The sequence below is a fragment of the Lepisma saccharinum genome, chromosome 3, assembly GCF_977018435.1.
Source record: "Lepisma saccharinum chromosome 3, izLepSacc3.1, whole genome shotgun sequence".
In the NCBI taxonomy this organism is placed as follows: domain Eukaryota; kingdom Metazoa; phylum Arthropoda; class Insecta; order Zygentoma; family Lepismatidae; genus Lepisma; species Lepisma saccharinum.
The window spans coordinates 99,809,113-99,823,174 of NC_139231.1; the positions used below are offsets into that span (position 1 = coordinate 99,809,113).

At 39.1% G+C, this 14,062-nt stretch overlaps 1 protein-coding gene across 1 annotated transcript in view; it reads right to left on the bottom strand.

Moving 5' to 3' along the window:
- LOC145985246 (adenosine deaminase 2-like) overlaps positions 1 to 7,638 on the bottom strand; it is a 50,768-nt gene extending 43,130 nt beyond the window's left edge. Inside the window, exon 1 of the mRNA XM_083119023.1 lies at positions 7,263 to 7,638. Coding sequence (XP_082975149.1) covers positions 7,263 to 7,575 — 313 coding nt within the window. The 5' untranslated portion in view covers positions 7,576 to 7,638. The remainder of the gene's footprint in view (positions 1 to 7,262) is intronic.
- Positions 7,639 to 14,062: the final 6,424 nt, after the last annotated feature.

The window sequence follows — 14,062 nt, forward strand, 5'->3', positions numbered from 1 at the left end:
GTAATTTTGAACAGATTTTAGCTATGTATCGCGAAACTTTTACTGTGTTTAAGAATATTTGTATTGGTTTCTGAGGTACAAATAGACCACTATAATGTCGACAGTTACCGTCAATTTTAACATTTATTATTATTTTATTACGATTATTATTATTATTAGTAGTAGTAGTAGTAGTAGTAGTAGTGGTGGTGGTGGTGGTGGTGGTGGTGGTGGTGGTGGTGGTGGTGGTAGTAGTAGTAGTAGTAGTAGTAGTGGTGGTAATAATAGTAACCCCCCCCCATAGCGCTACAGCCCAATATTGGGCCCTGGCTTACCTACCGACTGCTGGCCTCCCTCCCACGCGGGCCACCAGGGGGGCGTAGAGATCTGCAGCCAGACTAGGGGGACGGGTGGTCGGCCCGACAAAACCCCCAGCCGTTGTAGGACTTCGCGACCGGATTACGCTCACTCACTCGGAGCTCCCCAATTTCCTCACGATGGTGGGTTGCCACCGGCCCTATACACAGGACGAAAATTCCCGGAGACTGAAGCAGGCATCGAACCCATGCGGTAATAATTGTAGTAGTAGGCAAATGTTTTCTGCATTTCATAACTCTACAATGTTTCTAGCAACACTGATAATACTGAGTTCACGTCATGCGATTTAGTTTCCTGCTCAGAGGAGCTGAACTGTCAGCTTCCTTACCTACAAGCATTATCACACAAAAGAAATGCTCCCTAAAGCTTTATCGCCATGTCAAAATTACTGCAAGCAGTTAGCGACTGAGCGCAATGGCCTTGTAATTACTGTTAAGATATTGTATTAACTACAATTAACATTATGGACAATGGAAAAACCAATGAACAGGAAAAGACAAGCGGGCATGTCGCAAGGGATTAGTACGCAGTAGTTTGCATGTTCAATAAACATCGCATGAGTACATACTGACCCACAAAAGTGACCGCTACCGATAAACATATGGAATTGTGTTGCATCAAGCAAGGTCGATTGTGGTAAAGAATTGTTGTTTTACGTTCACTTTATGCACATAAAGGCTAATCGGGACTGGACCTAGTTTAAAGTGAGATCGAAACCACTGTGGTGTCTCCACCGGGTATCGAACCCGGGACCGCTAGATTACAAGGTGGCGGCGATGTTGCCACTGCGCCGTAGGGGATGCCCTTGTGGTAAAAAATATCACCGTAATGTGCTGGCAATTATTTCCCGTAAAGTTGAATTGATTGATTTGGTTTATTTTACTTCGCTTTCCTGCCACTTTTGGCTAATCGCGATGATGAGGAGGAGTGATGAAATTGATGACAGGACATTCACAAAGAACACCCATGCCCAGGCAGGAATTCGAACCCGGGACCCATGAAGCGCGCTGTGCTAACCATATCTCTACGGAGGTCGGTCCGTAAAGTTGAAGTACAAGATGATACGAGTTGAATGTGGAGAATCGTTTATGAGTAGATCAAATTCGAATTCATCTTTATTGAGGAAGGAATTCAGCCTGTGGCTGTTATCCCATCTAACCCTTTTGAACACATTCAAAAAGAAGAGAAGAAGAAAATCAATCAATCAGAACTCTAATTCAAAATCAAAGCCACTTACGTCAAAAGAAAAGGAAGAATTAATCTGTTTTCCAACAGTGGAAAAACTCTGTATGAAGATGGTTTTATCGTATGCTATTCACCCCTGAGTTGGCTTCAGAGTTCTGCCTCTTGACTTGCAACACGCATATCCCTGTAATCAAATTCGTATGCTTGCAGTACAGACGTAGGTTTCAGGGTAATACAGTCACTATACGTATGTAAATTCTGTAGTGCCTATTTCGTCTTTGGGTGCCTGTTTCTGTTATTAGTGCCTGTAAGTGCCTAAATTACTTGAAAAGAGGGACAAAAAATGTTTCCGCTGCGAAAGGAGTGTCTTGTGTCTTTCTTTCTGTTTAGGTATTCCCGCCAGGCTGATTCAGGAAGCACAGGACGGTCCTTCCCCTCCTTTTGACAACTAGAACTTAGCAATAAGTCAATATACGTGAGAATAAACAGAGATCGCCCCTTGACGTCATCTTCAATGTTCATAGTAAGTGGCAACTATGTTAACTGTCTACGCCAGGCCCGGTGAAAATTTAGTTAGGACATTTTCTCACATAATGCAACCTTTTAGGCATATATGTTTTCGAAAGTCGAAATTTCCATCCATGCTACTGTGCATAAAGAAAATGTGTATAAAATGTATAAACATCTGATAGTGTCGTAGAGGCTTGAGCATTTTACTTTATGCTCAGGAAATTACTATTCTACTTCACAGCAAATTATGAAATAAGAGTAATGTAAATAGTTCAAAATCACAACACCGTTCTCTGGTGAATATAGTTGTTATTTGCACTAAATGAATACATTAGTTTATGCTCGATTTGAAGTGATTCGAACTACTCACAAACTTTGTTATTATCTCTTTTCACTTGTTTCTTACAATGGTTGCTACGCAACAAAACAGTATGCTATAACATTTATTTCTTTTTCTTTTACACAAGAAGTGATTATACATTTTACAATTTGAAAACAGTCACACATCTTACGTTTAGCCCTATCAATGTTCATTCATTATTCGGTTCATTCTGAATACGATTCTGAATTTTGGACAAGAGCTACATTGTGAAACTGATTAAGATAGTTCTAACACACACTTAGTACACTCTAGACTGCATTCTTGCAGACTAACGAGGCTCTGGTACCTGAACCTTCAGCGAGGATATTCCTCTGAATTGTGGTGTGTCTTCCTTATGTGTTTGTGATTGTCTCTTCATCCACGGGGTGTAAGGGGTGACCTTCCACGTAGTACACCCAAATGTCAACCTCACTTCCACGTTAGTACACCCTGGACTGAAGACTGGCGACTGGCCCCATGGCCAGTATAATTTTGTTTGTATTGTCCTGTTGTCCTTATGTGTGCTGAGTGCCCGTTTACAGCCTCAGCTTTTAACAGAAGTCAGAACATTTTAAGATTTTTAATTATGCAACGTTAGAGTTGTTCTTTGTAATGATAAGGGGCTGGCCCCCGTATAATGTGACGGGAGCAAAATAGCCTAAGTGCTGACGCTCCCACAATTTTCAAATCAAATTCAAATTCAAATTCCTTCATCAATCTCATCTTATCACCATTCATCCCCATCGTTGCGATTAACGAAAAGTGGAAGAAAAATAACGAAAAAATAAATCTTATTCAATCAAACTATTGTATCACAGTAATGAAAGTGCTCAATAACATTATTTAGCAGCAACAGAAAATTCCTCACATCAATAATGAACTTTATTATTTGTAATCTTCTGTCAAAGAATAGATCCAAATTTATCACGGTTTTAAGTCTTCAGATTTAGATACCGGATAAAGAATGACTTTCGCAACAATGCTCCTTCATATCAGTTTATTAGATAAGAAACAGCCATTGCACAGAACGAGATTTATCAACAGCACTGTACATTGTCCTGAGGTTGGTTGTTACCAAGCAGATTTAGGTACTAGTAAATCATGACCATTCCCGTGTACATATATACATAAGCCACTCAGGTGTAAAAATAGAACAGATTCCAACTCGGATTAATAGCAAGGGATCGTTCTAGGGCTGCTTCAAAGTCAATACCTGACATGGTATAATTTCGATGCATCGAAAAACTGTTTATGACTGGTTCACTTTCTCGATAATTATGCACATCTAATAAGTGTTTGTTTACGTATGTGGGTATTTCAGAGCCGGCTCGGCAACCAAACGCGTTAAGAGGTTGACTTTCGATCTCGCCACCAAAGTTTGCGGGTTTGAGTTCTGCCCTGGGCATGGGTATTCTATGTAAGTGTCCCTTCATCAGTTCCATGTAATCATCACTCATCCTCATCGTCACATTTAGCTAAAACTCACAGAATTGCGAAGCTAAATAAGAAGAATACAGAAGACAAATGCAACATGTATTACACGTATACCCACATCTATATATATATATATATATATATATATATATATATATATATATATATATACTGTGTATACCGAATTATTCATGACACAGAATTAATTGATTATAATTGGTACTAAATAATATAACAGTTGGTTTAAAAATTTAGTTTTAGAAACCATGAATGTACGAATATGCGCTGCGCGGCCTTAATTATATTAATTAATAAACAAAATCATCAATCGCTGATTAACTTGACAATGGACCCAGCACACACATTGCAATTTGTAGTTTGGTGCATTCAGACAAATGTTCTCCAAAATCTGGACAAATTTAATATGGAAATGAAACCTAGTACTTATTGTGAAAATTCTTAAGGTTTTGCTAATAACACAAGGTTTCAAAAGCAAGTATATATATATATATATATATATTTAAATTATGTATAAAATTCACTTTAATGAACTTTATTTCAACTGAGTAACGGCAGGTTAATGGTCCCTTCAAGGTCTTACATCTCACATTTCTCCAAATGTTCCAAAACACAAGTTTGATACGTGAAATAGATTTGTTATTTTACTTCACTTGTCTGCCTCTTTAGGATAATAGGAAAATGATAGATGGAATTGAGGCGTTGCGGATACGAAGGGCGAACTCAACAAACGTACATTGTGAGGGAAATGCGTTTCAAGTTGTCAGACACAGTGCGAACTCCACAAAAACATGGTAAGAGTAGATCGGAAAGTTTCCTGAGTTTATTCCAAAGTTTTTTTTTGTTGAATTTGCCCCGTCCCGTGCCTCACAACTTGAAACACATTTTCCTCAAAATGTACTTTAGTTGAGTTCGCCCTTCGTATCCGCAACGCCTCAATTGAAGAAGGCAGACCCTTATGTCTAGGCCAGGACATGAACGCGAAAACTTCGGCAGTGAGATGGTAAGACGACTTAGGCGGGTGGACGCATGACAAGTAGGAAAAATTAAGGATTAAAGAGCTCTTCCCACCGTCGCTCTACGGCACTTTAAGTGTGTATGAAGAAGCATTAGAACTTGTTCGCAATTAATGTTGTTAATTTTAATGTTTTTAATGTTCGCCCCTGGATTCGAACCTAGATCTTTCGGTAGTTAAATAATTATTTTCGTTTTCCCGAGGTGCAACTTACTCTGAAACTTATTTTCAAGTAAATGTGTTTCATTCGATTTACCTTTAATGCGGTCACTTTTTTTTTAGTTTGGGTTTTGTGCATAACGTTGACCTTTATGCACAGAAGGGCTAATCAGGACTGAACCTACAGTTGAAAATGGAATCCCAACCAATGTGGTGACGACGTTACCACTACGCCATCGGGGAGGCCTGTAATAATCTGATAGATTTGTGATCGTTGCGCATATGAACATCAAATGCTGGCGAAATGTTACCCTTGCTAACGAAATCGGATGAAGCATATGAGCTTGCATCTGAAAAGCGGAAATGTGGACACAGATAGTCAGAATTATTGGTTTATCAATTCATATAATTTACATTTACGACTATCAATTATACCAATGTGCACGTGAACCGGCCTGTGTGTAAGATTCGATAGCCAACAGAAATGTTACCACTATAGAGGGGAGAGGAGCGGAGCTTATCACATTAGCCAGCGAGATGAATAGGCTACAGAATATAGGGTGCAGGTATTTGTGGCAGGAAACATGGAGATAAAAAAAAACGCCTTCCTTCACCATTTATTTACTGGCGTCATGGGCATAAATAGTATTCCTTATCTCGGTTTTTCATGCCTTAGGATTAATGGAAGTATCATGGATTTTTTCATACCCTTCCTTCTTCTCTTAATTCGCATGATTTAACTTAAAGAATAGACGTTAAAACTAACCGCGAATCCTATACATTTAAAAGGCGAATGACAAGTTTTAGAACGAGATACCTTGAACACGCTCCAAGATACGTAGAACTTAATGCACAGACAGTTTCAAACGTCTCGCAACTGCAATTTAATCGGTTGGAGATATATTCACGCCTGGTTTCTTATGTTACTAAGCCTTATAAACTAAGACATTTTTAATACTTTCGGTTGTCAGTTCATTTGATAATGTAAATTCTAGAAATTAAATATTGACTGAAGTTGGAAGTGAATTTTCGTTTTCCAGAATGCCAATTTCAGGGAACAGATTATCAGAAAGCATCACAACATCACATCTCGCAGATATGTGGCTGGTGCCATGCTCCTTTCATGTTAATATCATAAAATTACAAAATATATAAAAAATATAACACATCTAAAACACTATTACGTATAATTATTAAATTTTGCTACAATTTTGTTTTATAGCTGTAGAACTTTATATTTGAAATAATGTTGGGTGAGTTTGCTATCTGCAAGTCTTGCATATACGTATTATTACGGAATTTGAAGTGGGAATCTTTGATGCATTAAGATAGGCAAATAAAAACATGAAAATAATAAATTAACCTATCTGAGCATTAAGTTGACCAAAAACAATACTTTATCAAGAAGCATCCACATGATAGAGCCACACTTTCACGGTCTTGCCAAAGCAAGTTGTCCGGCATCTTTCCATCACATTAGAAGCGGAGGAACAGAGGGGAATGCGAAATCTCAATAATTAAGGAACACATAGCTACTATATAAATGTATGATATTCGTGTATTAGCCACAATTTTCCTCCCCAATAATTCAAAATTATAGCCTCTGTGCCAGACTACGTGGAGAAGTGGTAAACGTAATACGTTTCGAAGTCGAAGGTCCTGGGTTTGAATTCTGGGCGAGACATGTAATATGAGCATTTCGTTGTGTTTATTCTTTCATTTATTTAATCAATTCACCATTCATCATCGTCGTCGCGATGGGCATAGAAAAGTGACATAAATAATCTATGAAAGCACTGATACCACACGGCTCTATGACGCTAGAGGTCTCGGGTTCGAATCGCGGCCAGGGCATAGGCGTTGTGAGTGTCCATTTATTATTTTCTTATCACCACTCATCATCATCTTCGCGATTAGACAAAAGTAGCAGAAAAGCGAAGTAAAATAAACCAAATTAATCAAACAATGTGCACGGTCAATGGCGTGTCCTAGAGGATTTGGTGAGGGACATCCCTTCATGTGGCCCAGCATTCCTACGGTAAAAAAATCGAATGCAGGAAAATATATAGGCCTGACTGTTGAAAAAAACAACCAATATGAAGACTGGGCACTCCATTGTATATAGCCTCTTTTTTTTCTATGAAGAAGAGAGTAAAAACTCAATGCTATTGCTGGTGTAATCGTGACCTAGGCTAGAAATAGTATAAATAAAATGTCACTTACCTTTGGGCATATTCCGAATGATACCGAACACAGCAGAGTTCTCTATGTCACACTTGGCTCTGAAGAAGTGACGAGAAGGAGGAAAGTTTTGATTTTTGAAGCTGTCATTGTATTCTCGCTGCTTGGCACTCATCAGGATTCCATTCACCTGTGACTCTTTCTCACTAAGCACCAGCGATTCGCCAAGAAACGAGGATTCTTCCGAATCCACAAACTGCCTTCGTTCCTTCATGTAACTTTCAATAGAAAACCCATCGATCGGTAAGTGAAAGCACATTAACAACAGCATATGGATGATATGATATCGCGCCATCCCGCCAACGTGCTAGACCGCTTGCGATCGACATCGGAAATAGCTACGTCTCTCTCCTTTACTCTTTTTTTGTGCTGAGGCAGTGTTGCCAGTCCCGTGAAATGTTTGGCGCTGGTTGTCAAGTGCTCGAAACGTGTACTTTTTTAGCATGCTCTTTCGCAGAAACACAAAGAAGCGGTCTGGGTAGGTGTTAGTCAGCCGGCAAACTTGTTTGGCGTCACAGGTTGCGATAATTCTAATGAGTCTTTCTTCTGCATTACTCAACCCTAACTTCCGTAATTAGTGTCTTTAAAGCTCGCCGTCAGAGGAGGAGATCGTTTTCTGTGCGAATTAACAGCCCGCAGCATACACAATGAACGGAGAAGCTGAAATGAGAATGCGTAAGTTGTGTTCATACACAGCTTTGGTTCTAAGTAGATCTTGAACCCTAAAGCGCACCATACACGAACCTTTTTTTTCATCACCAACAAGAGGTGAAAGCATTGATGAATTAAGGGGGTGGTCCGAGGGAAAATCCCCTCCGGAAACAGAAAACTCCCACCCGAAAAGTTCAATAACCTGGTAGAGCATTCGGAAAATAGCTGAGAAATTTGGCAGCCTTTGGAGGGTTTTTCATTTACTTTAACGTAGAGCGTCCTTTTAGTGTTTTTTTTTTTTTTGTAATAATAAGCATTAATTCAATCCTCCTCATAATTAAAATTTAAAATAATAAGTGAATACAAATTATTGTCCGTCATTAAAACTCAAGAATGGACACAGAGCGGTAGATCTGATGTAACGTAAGCTTCAATTGCTGTAACGAATTTCAACTTCTTGAAGCTATTTTAACGGATAGTCAGTCAAAAGTTTCCTATGGTGGTGACCTGCTTGTAAATCTTATCGAAATTCATATTTAATTTGATTACCCTGCGAGATAATGGGCAATTTAATTATATTAGTATTATTTTTATTAATATTATAAATAGGTGCCTATGACATTCCCCTTGGGAAGATTGATATCCCCCTGATGAAAGTGGCTGGATTCAATACTGGGAGGAAATGTCGGCAATCCTTCCCCTAAGAAATAAAGTAGGTCTACATCTGGCCTGACTAATTGCGTCCCCCACTGGCATTAGATTCATGCCGAACTCTTACATTGCTTATTAATTTTATTCTTATGCATAGTTTTATAACCTCTCAAAAATTATCCACTACATTTCATATTTCGGAGAACTAATCAGCAAAGTTGAAAGAAGGTCTATTTATGAGCTGTCTGTCTGTCCGTGTCAATTATTAGTTTCTCAGACAATTCCAGAGCTATAAGACACATTTTGGTGGGCTGTTACACATTCAAGTGCTTCATTGTTGAGAGTTGATGCGTTAAAGTGTACGAATGTAGTTTTATTTTCGTAGTAGTTAATAATTGACTTTTTTAAACATTTTACCACATTTTTCGACATAGTTAATAAAATTATCATTTGATTTATATATAAATTCATTGAGCAGAATAGTTATTAAAGATACTGGATTTTCTGTTTCACGTCCCGCTACCTCTAGCACGCGTTGTGATTAAATTACTGAAGAGGGCGTAGTATACAATAATAAATACTATCATGCGCATATGACAATTCATACATTTTTCTGGATTATCTGGGTAGTTTCTTCGATTCCTACACCTGCCGTTGAATTACATATACTCACGACCAGAAAAGAACATAAACATAGTGTGGAAACTAAATTTTTGTACTGTCAATCCAAATGGCGCCAAGTTTCTTGCTCTTTGTGCATAAACAGATGCAACTTAACCCGTTCAAACTTAATATACTAATTCTTAGCCTCACAAGAACATCATTTGGACCTCCCCGATGGTATAGTTGTAACGTCGTTGCTTTGTTCTCAAGGGGTCCCGGGCACGATACCCGGTGGAGGCACATGGCACAGTGGTTCAGATTCAACTTTAAACTGTAGGTCCAGTTCTAATTAGCCTATCTGTGCATAAGTGGACTTAACAATTTAAAGTTTAAAAAGAACATCATTTTCGGAAACTTATGACTTGCCACATTATCTAGAAGATTTACGAAACACGTTTTTATTATCGATTTGGACGAGAAACTCCTCAAATCGTTGAAAATAATGTTTGAATAGCACACTGCATCGAGCTCCAATATAAAGCATAGGGAAACCCAATGATTAATTAAATTCTCTAAGGACACAACTGGGCTGGCTCCACCACTGCAAAAATTTAACAGTGAACAGCCCCATGGAGACCATTTCCTGATTATATGAGTTGGTTTGAGTTGGTGTTTGAAGTCCACTTTATGCACAGTAAGGCTAATCGGGACTGGACCTACGGTTTAAAGTGGGATCCGAACCACTGTGCCAGGTGCCTCCACCGGTTATCGAACCCGGGACACCTTGATTACAAAGCGACGGCATCCTGATTATATGTAACCAGAAATCAGGTAGTTGTATTTACGACAAGAATAGAATTAGTCAGTATTCAAGAGCTTAGGGTCTGTTCACACTTTACTTACATGATGCTTCCACTCGTACTTGGAATCTGTAAGATGTGTCAAGTGTTTCTGGATTCTTCACAAACAATTGAGTATTGAAAAAGGCTTCACATTATTAAGGACTGGTTAAGCACAACAATTGTAAAGTGATTAATGGTTTAATGATTGATTGATTGATTTGTTTTATTTTACTTCGCGGTTTGTGCCTCTTGGCTAATTTGCGAAGATGGGTGATGAGTGATGAAATGATGAAATTAATGAATGGACATTTACAAACAACCATGCCCGAGCGGGATTCGAACCCGGGATCCCTGGCGTCGCAGCGCGATGTGCTAACCACTCAGCCACGTGTACCGGCGATTAATGGTTTAAGAATCTTGTGCTATGACGTCGTTAAACTTTAACACGACACTCTTTTTTTAACAAAACAAAGTTGAAGTTACCCGATCCACAACATTTAGGCATAGCCTATAGTCATTATGGGGAGTCAGGAGAGGGAAAGGGCTGTAAGATGTGGCACTTTTTCAAAGACACCAAAATGTGAACCTCGCTTCCACGTAGTACACTCTGGGACTGTATTTTGCAGACTAACGTGGCTCTGGTGTCTGGACTCATGTCCAGTATGATCCTCGATGGGACTTTCGTGCTGTCCATATGTGTTTGCGATTTTCCCATCATCTATTTATTCTTATCATCATTCATCCTCATCTTAACAATGAGCCAAAAGGAGAGGGAAGAGACCGCCAGAAAATTAAACTTCAGGAAAAATGTTCAGTTCAATGATACTGAATAGTGCGTTTAGGCAGGGTTGTGAAATGTCCAGGAAGCCATATATTCAATTGGGTTCAGCAAATGAACCGGGACCTTTTTTCTCGCACAATTTAAATTCGGTCCAAGTTGCGTATTGTTTCGTTAAAAAAGGTTCCTGGACCGTATTTAAATTCACCCGGAAAAAGTTTCTGGACAGTATTTAAATTGACCCGGAAAAAATGTTCCTGGACCGTATTTCAATTCATCCAGAAAAAGGTTCCTGGACCGTATTTCAATTCATCCGGAAAAAAGGTTCCTGGGCCGAATTGAAATACTTTACATATAAAAAGGTCATTTACAGTCTATAAACCATTTACGCTTGCTGATTTTCTCTCCTGGACCGGAATCGGATTTATTCAAAATTCCTGGACCTTTGACAACCCTGCGTTTAGGTGATGCTTAGGGGAGCACCAACAATTTGCAATGTGCTTGCCCCCACCCGTAGGAAAAAATCCTGCAACAGTCTTGTGTGCGGCTTTGGATAATAACCTTGAACTTCAAAAGCAACGTGGGACGATCCACCCTTTCGGCCGCGTAAGTGCAATTATGAGTCAAGAGTTTTTCCTCCAGCGGACGTCCGTCGGTTGCCAAATTATTTTTCAGGTCTTACCATCCTACAATCCATTGCAGCACTAAAGAGTCCATTACGCAACAATGAATGCCACAAAAACCAGAAGCATTCAACACTTCAGGTGGACGCATGAAAGAAAATCGTACGTCATTTCGCCTAACGCTCGAATAACCACGGAAGTGAGACGTCACTGGTCGGTTGCCCAATTCTACATTATGTTATCTTTTTAGTGTCAAAAGCTACTCGCAACAATTCTTTTCTCTGTATCGAGAGCTTCATTGCAAAACGGGCTGTGGTGCCTCCCCGATTAGCGCAGTGGTAGCGTTGTCGCCCTGTAATCAAGGGGTTCCGGGTTCAATACCCGGTGGAGGCACATAGTGGTTCGGATCCCGCTTAAAACTGAAGGTCCAGCCCCGATTATCCTTTCTGTTCATAAAGTGGACTTAAAACACAAACTCAAAACGGGCTGAATCTTAGTTTACGATACGTAATCACCATGTACTCACCAATTCCTCGAAGACTTTCATGGATGCTATAACAGTTTCACCCCTTCTTTCCAGCTTTGTAACTCTGAAAACACCATAATGTGCTAATAAATAACTTCAAAGAAAAAGCTTTAAAACATTAGCAACAACCATTGGCGACGATTGGGTTCCAAAACTGCGGAAAGTACAGTTTACTTCCCTTTGGTAGATAAGGTTTAGCATAGTGCTGGGGCAAAAGTTGCAAAAAATGCCCCTACGCTCCCCTTATCGCTCCCACTGGCAACAACATAAAACATGTATACCAAGAGAAGTTTTATCAAGTAAGGCAGCAGATAAAAGAGGCAATTTGCCAAACTTCTTGGCTCTAGCTACGAGTATGACAATCTCAGCACACTTCCGAAATTATTCCTTGGACACACACCTGATATAGGTAATTTGCTTCTATATACAGTGTGTTTGAAAAAGACGCGAGTCAGAACACATTTACCGATTATGCTTAAGTCGCATTTTTGACCGACCTCCGTAACGGAGTGGTTACCACAACACGCTACGACGCCAGTGGTCCTGAGCATGGCTGTTTGTTGTGATTGTCCCTTCATAAACTCTATCATATCATAACTCACGCTCATTTTCGCGATTAGCCAAAAGTGGCAGACAAGCGACAAAATTTACAAAATTAAAATAAAATATAATCCTATATTTTTTCTTTCGTGTTGTTGAAAATTTCGTGATAAAGTTTAAAAACCGGGGAACCTGATTGTTCTCAATGCGCGAGGTAAACAATGCGAATGCTGAGCATGTTTGATTGGAAACGCTAAAAGACTGTAAAACAGGGGTTGCTTTCATAACAAACGTGTACGTCTGGAAAGACGTAATAAGGATTGCGATGTCATTTACACCATCACATGCTTATGTTCTGTTTGATTTTATCGACGTTAGCTACCGCGCTCTGTAGGACGACTACGGAACTACTTCAACACAAGAACAGTGTAGCCAAACGATAGAAAATAAACATCTTACACTTTCATGGATATACAAAAAAGATGATCAACCACAAATAAGATTGTGTTCAAAGTGTGCGTTCGTAATAACAGTAAGACTGTCCTTATGCGGTTGATATTAGATTTTGGGTGTGCTTCATTGCATGAGATTCTGGCTGAAAGGGAAAGAATGAATAAGCAGTGTTGGGGAGTTATCCAGAAAGGATAATGTGTTATAAGTTACTTTACTTTAACGTTACTGTTTCATGCAATGCACGTAGTAAAAATTTTAACCTGAAACATACTGTGCAGAGCCACATTTAGGACTAAAATCAGTAGACTCGTGGTAGGGGCGGAGGAATGATTACTACGATTCGAACATTTTCTTTCGCTTATTCTGTTTTCAATTCATGCTATTTTTGTGAATACTTGTAGTGGCGTTGAATTTGGTATTGGTAACTGTGAAAATTACGTAACTAAGAAAGCAATATCAATGAACGTTACTGTAGGCTTGGAAAAACTTGTTATGGTGCCCTAGACTATGTTGATTGTATATGCTCCAAGAGACTAGAAATTTCGATTTTAGGGATGGGAAAAAATTATGTCCCCAGGTTTGTGTTAACTCATCTTTATACACTGACAGGCTGATATATTTTCAGGATCGATAAAGAACAGTGTTTACTGCAAAAACAGTCTTTTGAAACTGAAAATCTGTTTTTCACAGAGCAACACGTCATAAAATTAAGTTGAGTAGAGAAATGGAAAGAGGGGAAAGAAAGAAAAAGTGAGTGAACTTTCGTGAGTTGCGCGAGAAAAATTACGTCGATGGTCGCGCATGGTTAACTGTGGGTCTGGCGTTTTAGATCCTCATTTTTTTTCTTTTTAAGTTCACTTTATACACAGAAAAGTTAATCAGGACTGGACCTACAGTTTAAAGTGAGTAGATCCACTATGTCTCTCCACAGGGTATCGAACCCGTGATCCTTTTATTACAATGCAAAATGACGTTACCACTGCGACATCGGAGAGGCAATTGGAAGAATGTTTTTTTTTTTTTTTTTTTGGCAAATAAAATAACTGGTGATTGAAAATCTTTTTCATTTTTCACAGCACACTTACAAATGTTACGCTGATTGGTCTCAACGGCTA